At 35.3% G+C, this 22,333-nt stretch overlaps 1 protein-coding gene across 2 annotated transcripts in view; it reads left to right on the forward strand.

Annotated features, from left to right (window-relative positions):
• The window catches only part of LOC128555340 (caskin-2-like), a 41,672-nt gene that overhangs the window by 13,721 nt on the left and 5,618 nt on the right, over nt 1-22,333 (forward strand). The window contains exon 3 of one of the 2 annotated variants that reach the window (XM_053537517.1): nt 4,178-4,210. The exons of the other annotated variant lie outside the window; for it this stretch is intronic. Coding sequence (XP_053393492.1) covers nt 4,178-4,210 — 33 coding nt within the window. The remainder of the gene's footprint in view (nt 1-4,177; nt 4,211-22,333) is intronic. 2 annotated transcript variants of the gene reach the window in all.

The raw sequence follows: 22,333 nt of genomic DNA on the forward strand, positions 1-22,333 counted from the left end.
TACTAATAATGGCTTGTTCATTACGTGGCTGCCTGTTTTTTTTCTTTTGAACTTGAAAATATCAATTTCTTGTTATTTTCTATTTCTGTTTATTCTTTGTTTATACCATACTGTATAGTATTTTTTTTTTGAAGAAAATAATTATTATTGCATTGATTGTTTTATTACCTCTCTTTATGGCTCTAACTGTATAAGTATATTGTCTGTTTGGACAACTGCTTGTTTTTTAAACTTAAAAAATAAATAAAGATGGCCCTTTCGAACAAGTAAGTTTTGATATAAGCAAATGCAACTTCAAAGATTGATTTATATTATTTAATAGTTGAATTTTTCTTCATTTCAACTGATGGCAATTTTCTTTTACTTTATTCCTTCAAATCTTGAATCTGGGTTTACATTTCAAGCTTACTTATGTATGTAGACAGGTTGCCAGCATGATAATCCTGTCTGCAAACCATTTCTTTTTACAACTGATTTGTAATTGCATCAAAATATTGTAGTAAATTGTCTATCCACCTGTCAGCAACAAAATTAATTACATTTATGAAGTGTTTAATCAAAGTTTTACAGCTTTAAGTGCAGTAAGATAATGCAGGATGATGCATGGTGCACCTTGCATCAATCAAAACTAAAATATTAAAGGGGCACAATTCCAGTTGTGCACCAATCAAAACTTACAAATTATAGAGGGCATCACTCAAGATGTCCATTAATCAAAATTGAATTGTTAAAGGGGCAGAACTCATTTGTGCATCAATCAGAACTAAAAAAGCCATGTAATCAGTCTGTATTTTTTAGTATGGAAGTTTAATGTCATAGTTTTTATACGCCCAAAGAGACATATTATGTTATGATGCCAGTGTCCGTCTATTCATCTGTCTGTCCGTCTGTTAGCAATTTCGTGTCCGCTCTGCAATTCTTGAACCCCTTGAAGGATTTCGAAGAAACTTCACACAAATGTTCACCACATCGAGACAACTTGCAGAGTGCATGTTTTGGGTGGCTACTTCAAGGCCAAGGTCACACTTAGGGGTCAAAAGGTCATATGACTTTGTTTTGTGTCTGCTCTGTAACTCTTGAACTGCTTGAAGGATTTTAAAGGAACTTGGCACAAATGTTCACCACATCGAGACAAAGTGCAGAGCGCATGTTTCGTATGGCTCGTTTCAAGGTCAGGGTCACAACTAGGGGTCAAAGGTCATACCTTTGGGTGTATATTGCTCTTGTTATACATGTGATAGATTCCAATGAAATTTCATCATGTAAGAGTAGCTTACCTTGATAACATTCTTTACAGGGTCAGTTGATGCATTTAGAAATAAACATATAGTTATATTTCAGGGGGTATTAATCACATTCAGTGATAGCTCTAATTAACAATTTCTGACAGATAAAAGTAATTTTATATTAGGAAATAATTGATATAAAGTTGGAGGCGTGCGCCTTTTAATATGTCAGTATCCTGTTTACTTGGAAACATCCATTTTACAATTAGAACCAGGTGTAATTTGGCACCTTCTTTGATGAATAGGCAGTTTATTGTAATTAGGCTAACAAGTAATTAAATGTCTATGAGGCATGTAGTTAATTGAAATTGTATCATTGTGATTTACAGCTCATTGAAGAAATTTGCAGCTGCAGTGCTCTCTTGGCTTGGGGCCCTGTGGGACTGTGAGGTTTCCCTTTGGGTTTTGATGATTGTAATTGATACTTTTATTGTTTTAACCCAATCTGCTAAATTTCTAAAATGAAATTGTCTCTTTCAATTGGGCTGTAAACCCTTAACTGTTAAAAGGGGTGCATACCAAAAAGGGCTGAATGCAAACAGTGCAGATCATGATCAGACGCATGGTGGCAGGCTGATCATATCTGCAGGTCGCAAAGCAAAAAAAGGGTTAAATGCTTACTAAAACACCTGCAGACATTTAGGGGAGGGGTATGTATTAAAGTAATTTTACAACCATTTTGTCACACAGTCATCATTGAAATGAAAATGCTTCTACAGGGATTGCCACTGAACTTCCTGCACATTATTAGCATGAAGTATAGATGTTTGATCATAGGTCTAAGTATTGCAGAGTTACTGCCCTTGAACTAATACAAAGTGTCATATTTCCTTTGGCAAAGTGATACTTTTTTCAGTGATAGCTCTAGATTATGGTTTCTTTAAGGAGGTTGAAGGTAACATTAACAGCTTAAAATTTAGGCACAAGAATGTGAGATAGGAATATTTGCAGAATGGGAATATACAATCATAATGATATTTCAGAAATGTTTAGAACTATAGATTTTCAGTTTCATTTCCTTGATAGCAAGAAAAGATGTGAGAAAAAGAGCTTTGTGAACTTGTGATACTGATGAAGCTGTTTTTGTATGTAAATGAGAGAAAAAATGCTGCTAAAATGTGATAAACCTATCAACAAAACCCATAAAAAATGTGCAGGAATAATGCATTTGGCAGAACAATGAAAAATATCTCTGCAAAAATGTAAGTTTCTCATAAAAAATACCTGTTGAAGAAGATCATTGAGATATACAATCTTATTGTACAACATTTTTGTGGTTTTTCACATATTTAATTAAATGATGCAGTAAGCCCCTTGAATCCTTTTAGATAGGCAGGAGTCATCACCTTGCGGTGCTTTTCCAAATCTGACCATAGTTTATAGATGGGGTATAAATGAACCAAATCATAGTTAACTATGATCACATCATGGTTTGAAAGTTGTTGGACATAATAACCATAGTTTAAACATGGTAAACCATGGCAGACCAAGTTCAGTTTTAAGAGACAAGTTAGAAAGCAAAAAAGGTATTCACTCAAGCCCTGTGCTAAGTGTATATACCATTAACAGTATCTGGTACCCTGTGATTGATTGACATTGAAGCAGACCATTTTCTCTTGCAGACATTGTTTACCAATATGATAAGTGCAACATCAAGATGCACTTAACCATTTCTTATATCAGTTTGCAAAGAACAGTAACTCTTTCATACATCAAAATATTAATGTATATAAACAATTATGAAAAAAAGGCCTTGAACTGCAGATGAAACACCCAGATGTTTGTTCGTAGTAGACTTGAAGACATTGGTGATGACAGAGAAAAGCTATGTTTGTAGACCAGTTATCCTGGTATCTGTTTGTAGATTATGACCCAGATAAAGTGTCAATCAGTTTGATTTAGACTGTACTCAAAGAACTACAAAAAAGTGAAGGAATATTCACTAAAAAGTTCTGTTATTGACATCTAAAAACCAGACACCTTTCTGCAAAGTCATATATTGTATTTTCCCTTACATTCTAAGTAAATTATTGTAAAATTATTGAATTTTGTGGGCATGAAATTCTGTGATTTAGTCCTGAAAAACAGTTTCATCAGGACATGGTTTTCAGATTGTTAACATTAAACAAATGGGACAGTTGTGTTTTCTTTGGGTATTTAATTGTACGGACTTATCTAACGATAGAATCCATGAAAATTAATCCTCAATTCTTGCATACTGGACTGGGAATACCGGTGATTTCATAATTTCATCAGTGCTGGAAAACTCCATCTTACACCCTTGGGTATAAGATGACTCCAGGGCTGTAAATGACGTAAAACGTCATGATGTACTTCCTGTTAATACGCTAATGTACGAAAAGTGCTGTAAGTATTAAGACATTTGTTTGATTTGTCAACTATGTTTGTAGGTGCAGATGGGAATACTGTGAAATCATTAATACTTGTGAGGGACTAATTTTCGTGGATTTCGGGCTTGAGTCAATCCACGAAATTTAGTCCCAACGAACAAGAAAACTTCCCATTCATTTTATGTTCAAAAGTTGAAATCCACGAATTCATATCCCCATGAAATTGTCATTTTGACCAAAACCACGAAATTTCATGCCCACGAAATTAAATGGTTTTACAGTATCTGACTCGGCAGAGCCTTGTTACCGCCTAAACAGTTACCCTTGAGACCTGATATCTGCACCTACAACCAGTGAAAAAAGAACCTTACATGAATTTCAGTAATTTCACAATATATCCTCTACATAGCTACAACTTCTGTACAACAAACAGATTTCAGAATTCCCATTGCTTGTTGCACTTTTAAGTTACGAGGTATGCACCAATTGAGAGCATGGATGTTGCAACGTTTTGTGAACATATTTAGACTTATATTACAGGAAGCTGGTTTAGATGGTGAGAAAGAAGCAGAGGTAAGATAGTGGAGACTTTGTTGTCACAGCACTAGGCATTTGTCACTTTGTTTTCAACATGTTTGGCTTCTGATTAAACTGCTCTTGTGTTTCACCATGACAGTCACATAACAGAAAATATTGGGTCACTTTGAGTGTCATGTGTTATAATGTTTTCTGCTTCTCTGGAGAGCTTTTGTTTGCTGTTTGTCGAGTTGACATTATTTAACAAACTGCCCTTCACTAAATGTACTGTCCACTGCTAGAGTCATTTGAAATGTGTTCTTGTTTTTACATTCTAAGGTTGTATAACACATAAATCAATGGCAGGTCAATGGTCAACAGCATTTAATAATGCCAGTGTACTGTCTTATGATTTTCACATCAAATCCATGCAGTATTGCAAGTTCCCCTGCATTTTGGCTGAATAAAAATCCACATGAACCTATACCAAATTGAAGACTACTGTTCAAAATCTTTTATAATAATGCCTCCAGAAGATTGACAGATAGTGAATGTACATGAAAAGTCCGACTGTTCTGGAAGAGTAAGAATTGTTGAGAGGTTAATCCAGTGATTGGTTTTTAGTATTTATGAACATTGCTTGACATAAATAGATACCTGGCAGAATTCCTCACAACAACTGGGAGATTTACTGCAGTTGATAGTAAGTAATGGGGTGTAGTTACTGAAAATACAGGCCCACATACCTGCTACAACATGCAACAGTGATCTGCAGTTGACTTGTCTTTTGAGAATTTAGCTTGGAATTAACATGAAATAAATTTTGTGATAATTGGAGTGTTATGTATAAGGCTTTAATGTTGTTTAATGAACCTTTTAATTCTTGAAGTATGTTTTTTCCTTGATAAAGAGAGATAAACTGTGATGCTTACAGTTTTATCTTAGTGTGTTATTAATGTATAAATTATGTAAAAATTTGATATGACCAGCTGACTTTCTTTGTAATATCTCCTTAAAATTTCTTTTGAAGGAGTAATATACAAGCAGTTTGATGACATCTTGATTTTTTCAGAATTATTAAGTAACAGATCAAGCACTAACCTCTTATGTAATCAGCTCTGTTGAATATAAAAAAAATAGAAAAATTGAAGTTTAAGACTTATCTCCTCTTGGCTTATCAGGGTTTTTAAGGAGACTTGAAATGGATCTAAGACAGTTTTATATTTTGCATCAGTATGTAGCTATTCTGAGCTAAAGATCAAAAGCAGTGGCAAGATCTACATTTTATCATGATAAAATGAAAGTAAAATTTGGATATATTATTTTCTTCTACATGGTAATTTTTGTGATGATAATGAAAGATACATCTTTATATCTTTGAAATCAATTCCTGTTGTGAGTGTGAGCAAACTTTATATGAGAGTTCTGAGAATCATCTCTGGTACCTGCTGATTTTTCCTCTGGAGAGATTTTTTTTTTTATGGAAGATATTTGGATGTGCTTGGAAATTTGTGATCCAATTGTAATGTATAAAGGTGTTTTATAACAACAGATGGTGAAATTATTGCAATAAAGTCTACATTTACCTTAGGAATTTGTTTGTAGGATTTTTGAAAACTTATCTAGGATGTGTAATTCATGAGGAAGAAAATTTGAAAGTTTTTGCGGATTTTTTTTTTTTGGAATAATCATATACTATGAAATAAAGCTGGATTGGGTGAAAGTTTTACAGACGTCCTTGATGCAAAAAGCAACAGAAAACAGGAATTTATTTACAAGTTTATTTTTGAACAAGAACATATGTACAAAACATTTAGAGTGCATAATGTAATAAACAGTAAGGAAGATATTATCATAGTATGGAGAAATAAGAAATATGCTATAAACACTTACTTTTAATATGTGATATTTTGCACAAGAAAGGAGAAAAAAAATAATCAAAACAATTTATTTTTTGAAATCATTTTGATGATAAATGAAATTGTGAGGACCTTATAGGAAGTTATTTCATATTTTATGTGATTTTTTATTGAAAATGGATATTGTGGATGCTGAGTGCCTAGTTGTGGAAAATAAATATGCACGAAGAGTTAGTATGGAGGTAGGTGCTGTAAAAACTAGTGGCGATAAATGTTGTTTATATCAAGTGAGTTAAGTATTCGTCCAATTTTAAGTGTTTTTTTTATTGTTATGTCCTTTCATTATATATGTCATATTATGATTGAAATATATACTGGTACTGATGATAAAGTCGACCACCTCGGAAATATTCGATTGCAATCGGTTATTTATAAAATTGAACACACCATTTAATAGTTTCCATTTACAACACCAACTGGTGTAAACAAAAACAAAATTGGTAAATATTCAGTATAAATAAATGACTTACATTTATTTGTATAAAAAATATTTATACAAAATAACTGGGGAAGAGGGTGTTTTTTGCGCATGCTCACTGTCGAAACATGAAGGCCTGACATTTGGTTAGTTTTCATTACTTGATAAGGAATGACTGTTGCAGCTTTTTGGGGAAAGTTTCAATATAATAATACCAAAAACAAATTGTAAATGACAAAGTGTTCGAATTTATCATCAGTCAATGTTCATACAGTCCCCATTTTGCATACCCCTTTCAGGGCCTCACTTCATGTGAGTTTGCTTACTAAATATAAATTTGAATTATGTAATGTTTTCAGCAAAGGTTAAGCTTTATTTTGATACCGACCATTGATTACAATTTGCAGAAATAAAAAAGTTACAGGTAAAAAACCTCATTTTCTGTTCGGGTTTATCATCAGTACCAGTATATAATTAAATGATATAACATATGATTCCTCACAGACATTAATTTTGTTGCATGTTGTCATCCAGTCAACAGGTGATTCTTTAAAATAGTACTTGCTTAGACATGACAGTTTTCTTCAGTCTATCATATCACATCGCAAGACATGACAGTATTGTTTCAAATAAGAATGAAATGTCAAAGATAGATGATACAAAACATATGACTGTTTCTTCAGTCTATCATCTCACATTGCAAGACATGACAGTATTGTTTCAAATAAAGATGAAATGTCAAATATTGATAATGCAAGATAAATGACTGTTTCATCTGTCTATCATATCACATTGCAAGACAGACCACCTCGGTAGCCTAGTGGTAGAGCGTCCGCTTCGAGTGCAGGAGGTCGTGGGTTCGATCCCCGGCCCCGTCATACCAAAGATGTAAAAAATGGTACTAGTAGCTTCCTCGCTTGGCACTCAGCATTAAGAGGAAAGTGCTAGGACTGGTCAGCCCGGTGTCAGTATAATGTGACCGGGTGGGGTATCATGCCACATGTCTACGGCATGATATTCCAGTGAGGCAGCACTATAAAGTTGGGCATTGTGCTGACTGCTACAAGTTGACACCGTCGTTTATATGACTGAAAAAGTGTTGAAAAAGACGTTTAACCCGAACACACACACACATTGCAAGACATGACAGTATTAGTTCAAATAAAGATGAAATGTCAAATATTGATGATGCAAGATAAATGACTGTTTCTTCAGTCTATCATGTCACATTGCACGACATGACACTATTGATTCAAATAAAGATGAAATGTCAAATATTGATGATGCAAGACATATGAACGTTTCTTCAGTCTATCATATCATGATGCACATTGCAAGACAACTGACTAAAGGTGAAATGTCAAATATTGATGATGCAAGACATACGACTGTTTCTTCAGTCTATCATGTCACGTTGCAAGACATGACAGTATTGTTTCAAATAAGAATGAAATGCCAAAGATAGGTGATACAAAACATATGTTTCTTCAGTCTATCATGTCACATTGCAAGACATGACAGGATTGTTTCAAATAAAGATGAAATGTCAAACAGATCATGCAAGATATATGACTGTTTCTTCAGTCTAGCATGTCACATTGTAAGACATGAAAGTATTGTCTCAAATAAAGATGAAATGTCAAATATTGTTAATGCAAGATATATGACTGTTTCTTCAGTCTATCATGTCACATTGCAAGACATGACAGTATTGATTCAAATAAAGGTGAAATGTCAAACATTGATGATGAAAGACATATGAACATTTCTTCAGTCTATCATGTCACATTGCAAGACATGACTAAAGGTGAAATGTCAGATATTGATGAGGTAAGACATAAGACTGTTTCTTCAGTCTATCATGTCACATTGCAAGACATGAAAGTATTGTTTCAAATAAAGATGAAATGTCAAATATTGATAATATTGATTCAAATAAAGGTGAAATGTCAAACATTGATGATGAAAGACATATGAATGTTTCTTCAGTCTATCATATCACATTGCAAGACATGAAAGTATTGTCTCAAATAAAGATGAAATGTCAAATATTGTTAATGCAAGATATATGACTGTTTCTTCAGTCTATCATGTCACATTGCACAACATGACACTATTGATTCAAATAAAGGTGAAATGTCAAACATTGATGATGAAAGACATATGAATGTTTCTTCAGTCTATCATATCACATTTCAAGACATATGACTGTTTCTTCTGTCTATCATGTCACATTGCAAGACATGACAGTTCTTCTGTCTATCATGTCACATTGCAAGACATGACAGTATTATTTCAAATAAAGATGAAATGTCAAATGATGATGATACAAGACATAATTTATGACTGTTTCTCAACAGGATGATTTTTGCAAATTCATGTTCTTCTTTGGATATACTAAACAAAAAAATAATGTATTTAGGTATTTTGTTACAAGCTTTTAGAAATGAAGTACAATTTTATTATACAACACCATGGTAATGTAACAATTTTGTTCCATGCAGTTCCACGTTATTTTGGCATATTTTTCATTGAAAATAGAACTGCTGCCTTCTTAATAGTAATAATTCCTGATGATTGAATGTAATAAAAATGTCTGTTACATGTAAATGCTAGTAAATGCTTTAGTTTTTATATAGGAAACATAGTAATGTTAAACATCTGGCTGCACTTATTATATTCTTTTGATTGGCGTAAGGCCATACAATAATCATTGTTTACACATACAAACAATGCGCTACAAACAACTCATAAAACACTCATAATGCACCAGGTTTAGGCAATAAATTTTGAAATATTTTTTTTTTGTGGTTGTTGAAGATTAACTACTGTTTTACAGTGTTATGATTATCCCTTAGGTTTTATGTTTGGATAAAAAGCTTCTTTTGCTTTCGGGTGAAAAGAATTTAAAAGTGTATTAATGAAAATTGGCATGTAATTAAGTCAATTGGTATTCGTATTAACTTATTTTTTCTGAAAGAATTCATTTTTTTAACTTAGTATTTGCAGAGTGGTGCTAGTTTTAGTTAGTTTTCAGCCTCGGCTCTGCAAAATTTATAGATATTTCCGATCATTATTAAATCAATATATAATACAATAACTGATGTTTTGTATCAAATTAGATTTACTTTTCTTGTTATATTTGTGACCGTCGGTTCGGCAGCTCCAAATAGTTGTGGGGGGAAATTATGCTCAAGTGGTAACTGACCACCGAAGACCGATCAGTCAACGATATTTTGGAGTGGGGTCATTGCCCCTGTTTTGGTTGCACAAATGATAAACTCCATGTTTCAGTTCAGTAATTAATTCTTTTATTTTATGAGGGACACCAATGTGTAGTTTATGTAATGTTATTTCAATATTTAGTATACCCAGTATTCCAAATGTTATCAAAGTTCTATGTTCAAAATACAGTTAAAGATAAACACTCCAAAAAACAACACCGAAATTGTATTCTATACTGTCAATTTAGTTTAGCGATGTTGCTTGTTCAAAATTTTACAAAGAAGACTGATTTTAAGTTCTAAAACAAAATTATAAGTTTCCAAGGCCCAATCTCTGGGGTAACCTTATTAGCCAATAAAAATTTAAAAGTAATTTTATATCAAAACCCAAATGAAAATTATTGTAACAAAAAGGTGAAATCATTTACTTAAGAATTTAGAAGTTTACTTAAGAACATGCCTGGGCTTCACACTTAATCAGCCAAGGAAGCCAAGGTTTGTTAAAAATAGCACCTAATGCAAAGTGCTAAAAGCAAAATCTGTTTTATAATCAAAATTGTTTAGAAAGTGATAAAATAAAAATTCTGACATGTTTAAGCAGGAAAAAAATAATAAGTTAAGTAACACTTGTCCAAGCAAAGAATTACAAAATAAAAAAATCAATTTTGAATGATTTTTACTTAATTCACAAAATATTGAAATTAAAATTTATCTTTAAAATTTTATGAAAAAATTTTTGGCTAATTTTATAGCCTGGTTACACATTACCCCTCCCTTAAAAATGATTGTCCCAATCATAATATTTACTGAATAACAAAATATAAAAATTTAGCAAATAGCATGTTATTGCTGTAACAGAAAAATTGCATACAAATATGAAATAAAGACAATAATAAACATACAACTCATTTATACAGTGACCGTCAAATTCATACATCATACATTTCATTCATTTACACATCTTTTTTTTTATTTGTATATTTTTTTTTTTTTATTATTTGTATAATATTATTATGTAATATCAATAAAACAAGTTAGAGCTTTTTTAATTAGAAAATATATGGTATGCCTATGAAGGAAAACAAGTTAACTTCAAATTTTCTAAAAAATTACTTGTATTTTGGGGGAATAACTAGTAACAGTTTATAGAAAACGTTGCAGTTGTCGAAAGGACAACAATAAAATGCAAAAAAATATTGAAGTTAAAAGTAAAACAACAATAATGTTTATTGTACCCTCCAAAATACATAAAATTGTCTATAGTTTGTGGCTTTATCGAAAGTATGGCAAAAAAACTTGACATTGAATAGCCATGTGATTTTGGAATCACTAAAGTAAACATTTAACATTTAATTCGTTACGCTGTATGATTGCTTTTGCAACTTGTCTAGTTGTGATAGATTCTAAGTATAATATAAAACATTAATAATAATCTACCACGAAGATGGTTATCTGCTCATTGGCAGTCTTTAATAATGTTTCAATTTTGTGTAGTATGCACATGGCATTATAATTTTGGGTTTTGTAACTTCATGTTGTGGACTGATGCAAGTATGTCATGGAACAGTAATTGTTCAGCCACAGTTAGTATAGATGAGTGAATCTTTAGTTCACTATTAATATCTTATAAATTCATGACTGCATAATTATACAATTTCAGTATTGAACATTTTGATTTGTGAGAGACAGCAAGTAGACATAAAATTTAAAAATTTTGTCTTCACAATAAGTAAGTGTAATTACATTAATTCTGTTTGTTTCAAATAACATAATTATAACAGTTTGAAATATTTGTAGTATATTGGCAGTGAGTACTTCCAGTATCCATTTGAAACATAATTTTGGTCCTCCTGCACTAACTGAAGATGAAGATTCAAGTATTGTTCACTGTCCTTCAGCTTTATATATTTTCATTTGTGTTCATTGACACTTTAATATTGGAACCCCATGGTATAGTGTTTTTTGGTCCATATTAATAATATCTATCTTGGTGAAGTGAAATTTGAACATTCATGGGACATTGCCTCATGCACATTGAAACAGTTAACTCCATTTATCAGCAAGAAACCTGTTTTTCTATCAGAACAGCATTGCCCATTTACTGTTTGGTATATTATAAAATAAGACATTGTAAAAATTTACATTAATTAAGATGTTTACATATCTTGGAGAAAATATCATCGACTTTCTGAGAACATCTCCCATTACCGTAAATAGTACTGTTATTATCAAAAATTTAACTGTATTTATTTTGTGCTGGTAACAACAAAATTGACTGTCGAGTACAGTTCAGCTCAAAAAAAATATACCTTAATTACTATACGTAAAACCTGAATTATTATTTAGAACCTTTGTTTGCTTTGAAAATTTTACCAGGCTGCTTGATCTTGCTGCCATTCTAAACAAAAACTGTCTAACACACTTGATTGGGCCCGAGAAAATGGAAGCCATACTGGCTCACGAGAGTCAAGACAGATAGACCTTGAAGTATGTTGAATCATGGGATCTGTTTCACATTTGTCATGACAGCTCTGATCTTTTTGGCTTCGACGGGTTTCCGTCATCCAACAAAGCTGTTGTGCTCTGCCACAATTCATGGTCTATTTCTTGTAGGCTGAAAACCCAGTGAGTTTAGGTATGGTTGAAGTAGTTCTTTCGTTTTGGATATTCTGAAGGGTAAACCTTGATGAGAAATTTGATTGTTGCCATAAATAGAATAAAATTTCTTGGTTGGATAAGTCATAGGTTTCACGGGATCCTACAACAGTATCCTTTACAGGTTTAATACGGTGTACTGGAGTGGGCATCTGTCAAAGAATCTGTGTTGCTTCAGTAGGGGACGTTTTCGTTTCTTTCCGCTCATAGTTTGTTGTTTGTGGTACTCTCTAATGAAGACATCAGGATGGAAGATGCATATTCCCAGGTGCTGGGTTTGTTTGGAGCCTTCCATTTGATTCTGTAGTAGAGAGTATCCTTGCTGCGTTTGATGTAATGATTTTTCTATGTCCTCTGCTGAAAATTTGGGGTGTTGGTGTTTGTGCTGTTGTGGATGTTTGTCTGTTTTGGTGTTGAAGTAGTTTGCATGTTTGATGTTTGTGCTGAGGAATCTTCTTGTGTGTGACTGGAATCAGAGGTTGTGATAGTGTTTCCTGTTTTTGGGTGACGTTGCTGTGTTTGTGAAATGTTGTTGCTGATTGTGATTAGTGTCGTTTTTGACTTGACTGTTGATGATTTTGACCGTTTGAACCTTTGCTTTTGATTTAGGATTTGCTGGTCGTTTACCTTTTCCTGTGCATTAGATGTGTTAGTGTCTGTGTGTGTGTGATCATCTGTGTGTAGTTCTTCTGCACTCAAAGGTTCTTCAAGATGTTCATACCCTTCAGGTGGATTTGTTGGCCTGGACTCAGGGTCATGGTAGGGCTTGAGGCGAGTTGCATTAACAAGTACCTTTACTTCTTTGTTGTCTACTACAGCGCCTCAGCTTGAAATGTGTTGTGCGGACCAGTGAATACAATGTAATATGGTCCAACCCTTTCTTATGTAATTTAGGGGCCATACCTGGGGACCTTTGTGCAAAATAACCATACTCTGTCAGCTGGCTTGTATTTTGGTTCTTGAGCCCTCTTGTCATATTGTTCCTTATACTTGTCCTGTGCAAGTTTAATGTTTTCTGCGCTATTTCCTTTGGCAATGTCAAGGTTATGCAGAATCTGGAAAAAATGTTTTTGAAAGAAGCAAAAGAGTAGTTTTGGAAGTGAGGCTGGTCTTAGCAGAGTCATCCACGGCCAAAAGTAAAAGAAGGAGAATGTTGATTGACTGGTACAGAGTCATGCGAATCCATCAAAAATCGAAGAAAATTCTGGCCAATCATCCTGCTGTCCCTTACAGTAAAGCGAAGAGACTGAAGATTACACTTCATTCGCTCCAAAAGATCCATTAAGAATGTCTGTAAAACTTGTGTAAACCGGTAATTTGGAAAAGTTCACAAGAGCCTTGACAAGCTTAAAGGGAAAACTGGCTGACCTCTGTCAACACAAGGACATTGGGGCTCCAAAGCACATATAACCTCCTGAAAAGAACACTGCACTTCATACCTCCTGTTGCGAAGTGAAACCTTCGCACCAATTAGAGTACTATCCACTACAAGAAGTCCCATATTTGAATTTGTCTTTGTTGTTGGAAAGGGCCCTCCTAAAAGTCAATGTGCCATCCTGAAAAAGTCACAACAGCAAGTTGAAGGGTGGTGGTTTGCCATGGATTTTCCCTCTTCCACCTGCTGACATGGTCACTTTGACTGATGTATTTCGGCAGTCCCCGAACATGGTGGGCCAATAATATCTGTCTGAGCGCAGCAAAATGTGCGCTCAAACCCCTGGTGCATGCCACCAGCCAGACTGTCGTGATATGATTTCAAGACATCATCACGCAGAATTAATGGACACACACCTGTTTAATGATTTTCTGGTCCTTAGGGACGCCTTTTCCTAGGGTAATAAGTGTAGTAAAACACCATGTTCAGAAAGTTCGTACTTTTTCTGCCTCAGCCACTACCTGTTTAGCTTTCTTAGGGCATCTGGAAGTTCCTGTTTAATTTATAATTGAAATTTTTCCTAAAAAATTTTCACCCCCTTTTGTAGGATATTAGGCCATGTTTTGTGTAATAGGGTCTTCCATTTTCCTGTTGTGTTTGGGAGTCTTCTTTTTTTGGGTGCTGTCTCAGTGCAGGCAGTGGCTGGAGCTACAGATGGAGTGGGAACATTGTCGTGACTGTAAACAAGTGTCACAGCTCCCAAATTCTTCAGACTGGTGTCCGAACCTGACAAAACAGTTCATTTGGGGTCCTTTGTTCCTTCCCATTTTTCCCTCATTTGCTTCATTGTAAGGCGACGCGAGAGTCCATCTGCATTTCCGTTAGCACTAGAAAGCCTTGTGAAAAATCTCGAAGTTGTAGCCCTGAAGTGTCAGAGCCCATCTACCCGAGAACGTCCTTGACAGTTCTTAATGTGCTTCAACCACTTCACAAAACTTTATCTGTGTACACTGTAAAGAATTTGTTGGAAAGGTAGGGTCTGAAATGTTTCACAGCTTCTACCAGTGCCAACCCCTCCTTATCTGTGATGTGCCATCTTAACTCATGGCCATGAAAGTGTTCTTCCGCCGTATGAAATAGATGTTCAAGACCATTATCATCCAATTGTGACAATACGTAACCAATGGAATGATCAGAACTGTCTGTTGCTTAGAATAAATGGTCTGTCAAATCTAGGAAGGCTAGAATAGGCGGAGAAGAAAGAGCTTTCTTTAAAGTTTTAAAATGCATTTTCACATTCAGGTGTCCATTTGAATTTAGAGTCCTTTTTAAGAAGTGCTGAAAGGGATTTGCAATTTTGGCATAAATTTAATGAATTTCCTGTAGTATGAAGTCATACCGAGAAAAGATTTGACTTGTTTCACATTTTTGGGAGGTGGATACTCATCAATGGCTTTTTTTTTATCGGGGTTGACTTTGATACCATGTTTTGAGATGATATGCCCAAGATATTCAATCTCATGGTTGCAAATTTTGCATTTTGCTGGCTGAAGAGTGAGATTGCTGAGCTGAGATTAGAAAAGACTTGAGATAAGTGATCGAGGTGTTTTTCAAAGTTGTGAGAAAAGACAGAAATGTCGTCGATGTAAACAAGAGCAATTTTCCAGTTAAGATGTTTTCAGAACTTTGCACATTAATTTTGAAAGGTAGATGGAGAGTTCATTAAGCCAAAAGGTAAGCGAGTCCAAGTGTAAACAGATTGATGAGTGACAAAAGGGGCCTTGTGAGCATTCTGGATCAAGTGGTACTTGCCAAAAACCACTTTTTAAGGTCAAGAACAGAGAAAATTTCAGCCTTAGCATCAGCAATGGTATCAAAGACGTCAGATATATGGGGAATGGGAAAAGACATTGGTTCCGTGGTCTTATTCAACTCACGGTAATCATAGTAAAGCGATATTCGCCATTCTTTTCTTAACAAGCACCACAGGGCTATTCCAGGGTGAGTCAGACTCTTCAATGAAACCATGGTCAAGCATTTCTTTGACCTGCCGCTCAGTTTCGCGCGCATTTTCAGGACTTTGTCTGTAGGGAGCTTTCTTAATGGGCTTAAGCTTTTTCCTGTTTTCAATTCTGTGAGAGAATAGATTTGTGAACCTAATTCAGAAAAGTCCTTTGCAAAAGTTTTTCTGTTTTTACCAATGAATATTAAGAGTCTTCTCTTCTGGTCAGAGGTGAGATCAGAGTCATAAGGTTGATTCCAAATCTTCTGCAATTTCAATATAGTGCTCATCAGTTAGTGTGTCGTGTGAATAGAATTGACAGATGCGGGAGCTTTCAGAATTTTCAGAAGTGGGAAAAGATCAGTAACTTGTGTGACATTAGCACAGTTAATTTCAGAAAGAACAGAAACTCTAGCATTTAGATTTTAGAAAGACAGGAAGAGCAGTTGGATTCATGAGACGGTACTGTATTTTCCCATCCACAACTGTAGAAAGACATTTGCCTCCTGCCAGTTCATCTTTTACTAGATTCTGTGGCGGCTCACACAGCACAATCTCACCATCCTTAAATTTGTTAGTCTTTAAGGGAAGGATAAATTCTGAGTGTGGAGGATAACATGCGATTTTTAGGGTTTTACCAAAATCATTTTAGCAAGATCTGGTGAAATTAAAGGGAATAGTGTTTTGGTTAGTGTTTTTCCTTGTTAATTGTTATACTGTTAGATTGGAAATTCAGCTGGAATCCTTCTTTCTTCAAAATCTCTTCCAAGAATGACTGGTTCATGAAATTTCGAGAAGACATGGAAAGTGTGTTAAAAGGGGAAACCATCAATAAAAAAAGAAAGATTGATAGTTCCTAGCACTGAATGGATCTCACCACATACACCATAAATATGAGCAATTTGGGCAGGGTCATACTGAGGGTCTTTAGAAAATTTCTGACAATATGTTCACTAATACCAAAATACCAGCACCGAATCAAAGAGTGTTTGGTACCGTTTTGAATGGATTTGAATAAAGCCCTACAGTTTTGGTCTAGAGAAGAAACTAAAGAAAAAATGGGTTTGACCTCACAATCATTGGTAATGTTAGCACAGGTTTGTTTAGAGCACTGCCAAGGAGCCTTATAAGAAGCCATTTTATCTAGACCACTTAAAAGTCCTAAAAATACTAATACAAAGGAAAAAAAAAATCTTTACAAAAATTTACTTAGTCTAGTAAAAATAAGTTATAATTGTTGAACTAGTTGAAATAATGGTAGTGAAAATACTCAATTTGGGTTTTAAGTTGTTTTAAAACATTTAAGTTTAATTGTAAACTTGTAATCAAGTTCGAAACTGTACAAAATAATAGAATTTTCCAGCACTTGCAAAAATGTGTACTCAAAGTAAAGATTATTAAATAAATTTTTACTGAAAATTTGTGAATATAGCTTGGAAACAACAATTTAATGAAAAACTTTGATTAAATGTGTTCAAATTTTCTACTATCTACCAGAAAATACAACAAAAGTAGATGAATTGGGGCAAAAGCGTTCTGAATAGAATAAAGTAACAAATCAATTGGTTAACATCAACTGTTTCAATACACGGAAACAATAGCCTAAATGTTAAATTTCCTTACAACATATAGCCTTTAAGAATTTTCAATTGTCTTGATGTTTATTCACATCATATCTGTTGTTTTCGGCTTCTTCTGGTCTCTCGGGAGAGGGGCTCTTCCCTTCAAGAAACAGCTCAAATGCGTCATCCTGACTTCATGGTTCCTAATTTTAGGTTATGGTGGTTTTGTTTTAGTGTTTATGAAATACTGCTTTATTAGCTCTGATCCTCAATTACATTAACAATTCTAGGATTGTCTGTTGCAGTTTATTTTATTACATTTTGATCCCCGATTTTACTTTCAGCACTTTTTTGTTTTCTTCTGATTTTGACATTCAAGTCCACAATAGCACTTTCACAAGTTGTTGTAATTCTTCTTCAAAGTTTAGTCCATTTCTCATATGTAATGATCGTACTTCGGATTCTCTCACCACAAATCTGTGACCGTCGGTTCGGCAGCTCCAAATAGTTGTGGGGGGAAATTATGCTCAAGTGGTAACTGACCACCGAAGACCGATCAGTCAACAGATATTTTGGATGGGGTCATTGCCCCTGTATGGTTGCCAAAATGATAAACTCCATGTTTCAGTTCAGTAATTAATCTTTTATTTAATGATGGACACCCAATGTGTAGTTTATGTAATGTTATTTCAATATTTTAGTATAGTCCAGTATTCCCAAATGTTATCAAAGTTCTATGTTCAAATACAGTTAAAATAAACACATCCAAGACAAGCACCGAAATTGTATTCTATACTGTCAATTTAGTTTAGCGATTTTTCCCTTTTTTCGAAATTAAAAAAGAAGACTGATTTTAAGTCTAAAACAAAATTATAAGTTTCCAAGGAAAATCTCTAGGTAACCTTATTAGCCAATAAAAATTAAAAGAATTTTAATCTAAACCAATGAAAATTATTGTAACAAAAAGGTGAAATCATTTACTTAAGAATTTAGAAGTTTACTTAAGAACAGCCTGGCTTCACACTTAATCATGGCCGGTTAGCTCAGTCGGTAGGCCACTTGCATTGTAAGCGAGGGGTTCCGGGTTCGAGCCCTGAAATATCAGCATATTTTTCATAAACCATATTGGCTACGTAGCGATAAGACGTTATTTTTATCGGTGCGTTGACCGTACGTATGGTATAGCAAAGTATCGACAAGTGTCATACTTAGCTTCGGTGGTGCTCGAGTAGGGCAAATAGGCTCGTCCTGTGACTTATTCCTCACAACGGTATGCTCATAGAACCACTCGATTAATTGGCCGTCGTGGAATCTACGTTGGCACCGGACAACCGCCACTTTTAAGGTATTTAGGGCTATTTATCTACGTGAAGGTATTTTTATCCTTGATCAAAATACTTGATCGTAAGCACTTTAACTAACCCCTTAAAATAGGTTAAATTCAAAACTTTCACATAAAAATCGTGCGCGTCGCTTTACATTGTTAGGCCGCAGGCGTTATAAGATTAACTGACGTATAGGTACAATAGGATTAACTAACACCACATGCACTTTACAGTTAGTGTAGATAAATTACAAGTTTTTTTACTGACTTATAAGGTCAGTAACTAGACTGTGTACAATATAAAAATTGACGGTTGATATAAATGAAAAATTACAAACAACAATTAATAAGGCAATGTGCATATAGTAAATAACTGCATAGAGCCCATAATATATATATATTATATTTTTACGATATTAAAACCCGCCCCAAAAAAAACAAAAATTTAAATAACGATTTTCAGATAAAACTAACGATAAATCATAAATTCGTATAAGAATAAAATTCGTAAATCTAAAATAGTTACTTAATAGGAAAAATTAAATTAACAAGCAACCATAACAACAATGGGTAAATCATCAGGGAAAAAGTCCAAATCACATGGGGGATCACCCGTACAACCCCATAGTAAAGCCAAGGGACAGCTAGAAAGCTTTTGTGTGCCGACTTCGCCCCGGGGGCGGCTCGACACCAGTTAGTAATATGCAATCCCCTGGGGAAGGTAAAGGGGAAGAAAAGAACGAGAGAAACTTCTCTCAACTCTTCTTCAGGAAGTCCTGCAAACAAGGCCCCGGCAATATCGGACTCGGCCGACGGATCCCTTGATCTGTCTGCCACTAGGTTACACCCTTTGAGTAACGGTGACAATATCCTGTCCCTAGTCCGGGAGCCAACCCTAATGACACGGACTCAAGTTTAAGTCCTGGGAGGCTCACTATTGATAGTGATCCCCAACACCACCTAGTGAAAGCCACACCGGTGTACCGTCACCCAAGTGTGATGGAACATTTGAAACAACCCCGATCCCTAGCCTACCAAGGTTAACCCAAGGCAGGACCAAGACCCTGTCCATTTAATGAACAGAACCCCCACCCTGTACAACAGGCAAAGCCCACCCTGGGGCACCGGCACTAGATGATGTCAACTATCCAAGCTTGGGCATCCCAGTTACACCCGCCACCCCATCATTGCCACGGCTAATGAACAAAGCCGATCAACACCAGGGTGAACAGGTAACCACCATATACCGGTGTACCACCCTGTAAACCCCCGGCGCCAATAGTGAGCAGTCGACAAACATGTCGTGCAGGCTGACACTGAAGGGACATGGGGGACAAAAAGCTCTAAGAGATTTAAAGGGGCATCGCCAGCGGCCAACACAACCACTCTGTGCTTTGTGGCAATGACACTGCGTTTCAGTGTCATGTGTGTTCCCGAAGCAGAGGATTCAAAAGAATCCTCGGGTTTCATAGCCTATGTAGGGGGATCATTTGTCAAGGACCCATCCACCGAGGGGGATGTCCCACTTTCATGATTCGCAAAAACAAATTGGACCTGGCCAAGCAATTTACTTATCAAAAATAAGACTTCGTTCTAGAGCCACTAAACACAGACAAACGCTCAGTCCCGAATAAGAAAATAGAGTCTAAAGGGTCATTTACATAAAGGACATCAAATAAATGATAACGTTTAAAACATTCGCACAGAGAACACCCTAAAGTCTACCACCGGCTAAAGAAAAATAGTCAATGGAAGAAAGTGCCTTTTACAACCCCAAAAAACTCACGTTTAGTTTCTGAAAAAAGCACCATTGAAGGAAACTAAATGATGGCACCCAAGTCCATTTTATCCATCCTTGTTATCTCCCCTAAAAGGGTTTAAAAAATGCCCAAAAAGCACGGACACTCAGCAAACAAGTCACAGGTAAAACAATTTGCCCACCCTTGTGCAGGGCCACACCCGCATTATGAATGCCAATACCGAAACATCAAAAATGCGCAATTGCAACGGTTTACACCCGTGCAGCATTCAAAGGGTGTTTGGCATACACAAACTATTTACAAAAAATTCACAAGAAAAATGACGCAATCAAAACAGATATGAGGCCAGATGGAAATGCTGGCCTTACATCTGGTCAAACAACACGTGCAAACACACCAACACAAACACTTTCCAACAATAAAGAATATATCATAAGACCAAGGTTATGGAAAAAATCAAAAACATAGCCCCCTAAGATACAAGGTCAACAAATAAATGACCAGGCACTTTAACAAAGATAGATGAAGCCATATCACAGGGCAATAGCGCACCAGAACAGCAAGAAGAAACACAAACCGCGGGGGCAAGGAAAACCCCCACCCCCACCCACTTCAAATCACATACAGGCAATGCACCCAGATACCCTAACAGAAGGTTTTCTGGACCCCGCCAACAAATAGGTTCAATAGACATGCAAGGCACATGGTACAATGGGCCACAGACCCCTCGGTGGGGACCTCACCACCCCCCACCACCACCCCAGTGGGGATGCCGATATGGGCCCTTTTGGTGACATCGGATCTAACTCCCTGTAAATTAATTAACAATAACCCCATACAATTAATTAATTAATAATGTCCGGTGTAGATTCCAAGACGGCATGTAATCGTAACTTTAATATAATGTCTTGGAACGCCCGGGGGTTTGCAGGGGACAAAAATACAAAGGTCACCGAATTAAACAGCTTCCTTAAGTCATCCCCAGATACAATACATCCGTGTGTATTCAGGGAAACGTTTAGATATGGAAAAAAAATAACAAACCCCCAAGCTTTATGACTATGAAATTGCAACATATCAAAACGCACAGATCAAGAAGGAGGCGGTACAATAATATATGTCAAACAGGGCATCAAAATTCACAAATTGAAAGGTCAATAATTCACAATGAATATGAAATTAACGGCATAACTATATATGGTCAAGCAAAACATAACAATTTATAATTGTTAGTAGCATATGAAAAACATAACACCGAAGAACACTATCAAAAAATGTTCTCTAACATACAAACCACTCAGTAATTTTTGGGGGATTTCAACATTAAAAACCCACTCTGGAATCCCCCGGGCGATCCAAGGTTGTGACTCCCGGCCCCCTGAGACTATGTTAAATCTATTATCACAGAAAAATCTAGTTTTATTAAATGATGGAAATATAACAAGGGTAAAGTGATTTACCAAATCAAAAAACTCAGCAATAGATTTGGCAATAGTTTCTCATACATGGCACAATATGCATTCTTTGGAGTTATCAATAATACTTTTGGCATGACCATTTTTCCCAAAATTGCTGGGGGTTAGAATTTTCATAAAAACAAGGCGATTCATACCACCCGCAAATATAAATAGGTAAGCAGACTGGGACCAATATCATGACTTCGCAATCAGGCATTTCCATTATACACTGAGGGCAAGACAGTGGATGAAAATCACACACAATTTATAAATGATACTATAGTATAGTAAAAGAGTATACCAATGGTCAAAGGCAAGAACAATAGGAAAAAGGTTATACCCTGGGGGACTGAGGATTGCGCAAATGCAGTTAAACAAAAGGGGGAATGCTAGGGAAAAAATTATAGCAGAAATAAGAATAGAAAATCGCAAAATACAGGTCACTCCGTAATAAGGCTGTAGAGATCATTAAAAAAGCAAAACG

The sequence above is a fragment of the Mercenaria mercenaria genome, chromosome 2 (assembly GCF_021730395.1).
Source record: "Mercenaria mercenaria strain notata chromosome 2, MADL_Memer_1, whole genome shotgun sequence".
In the NCBI taxonomy this organism is placed as follows: domain Eukaryota; kingdom Metazoa; phylum Mollusca; class Bivalvia; order Venerida; family Veneridae; genus Mercenaria; species Mercenaria mercenaria.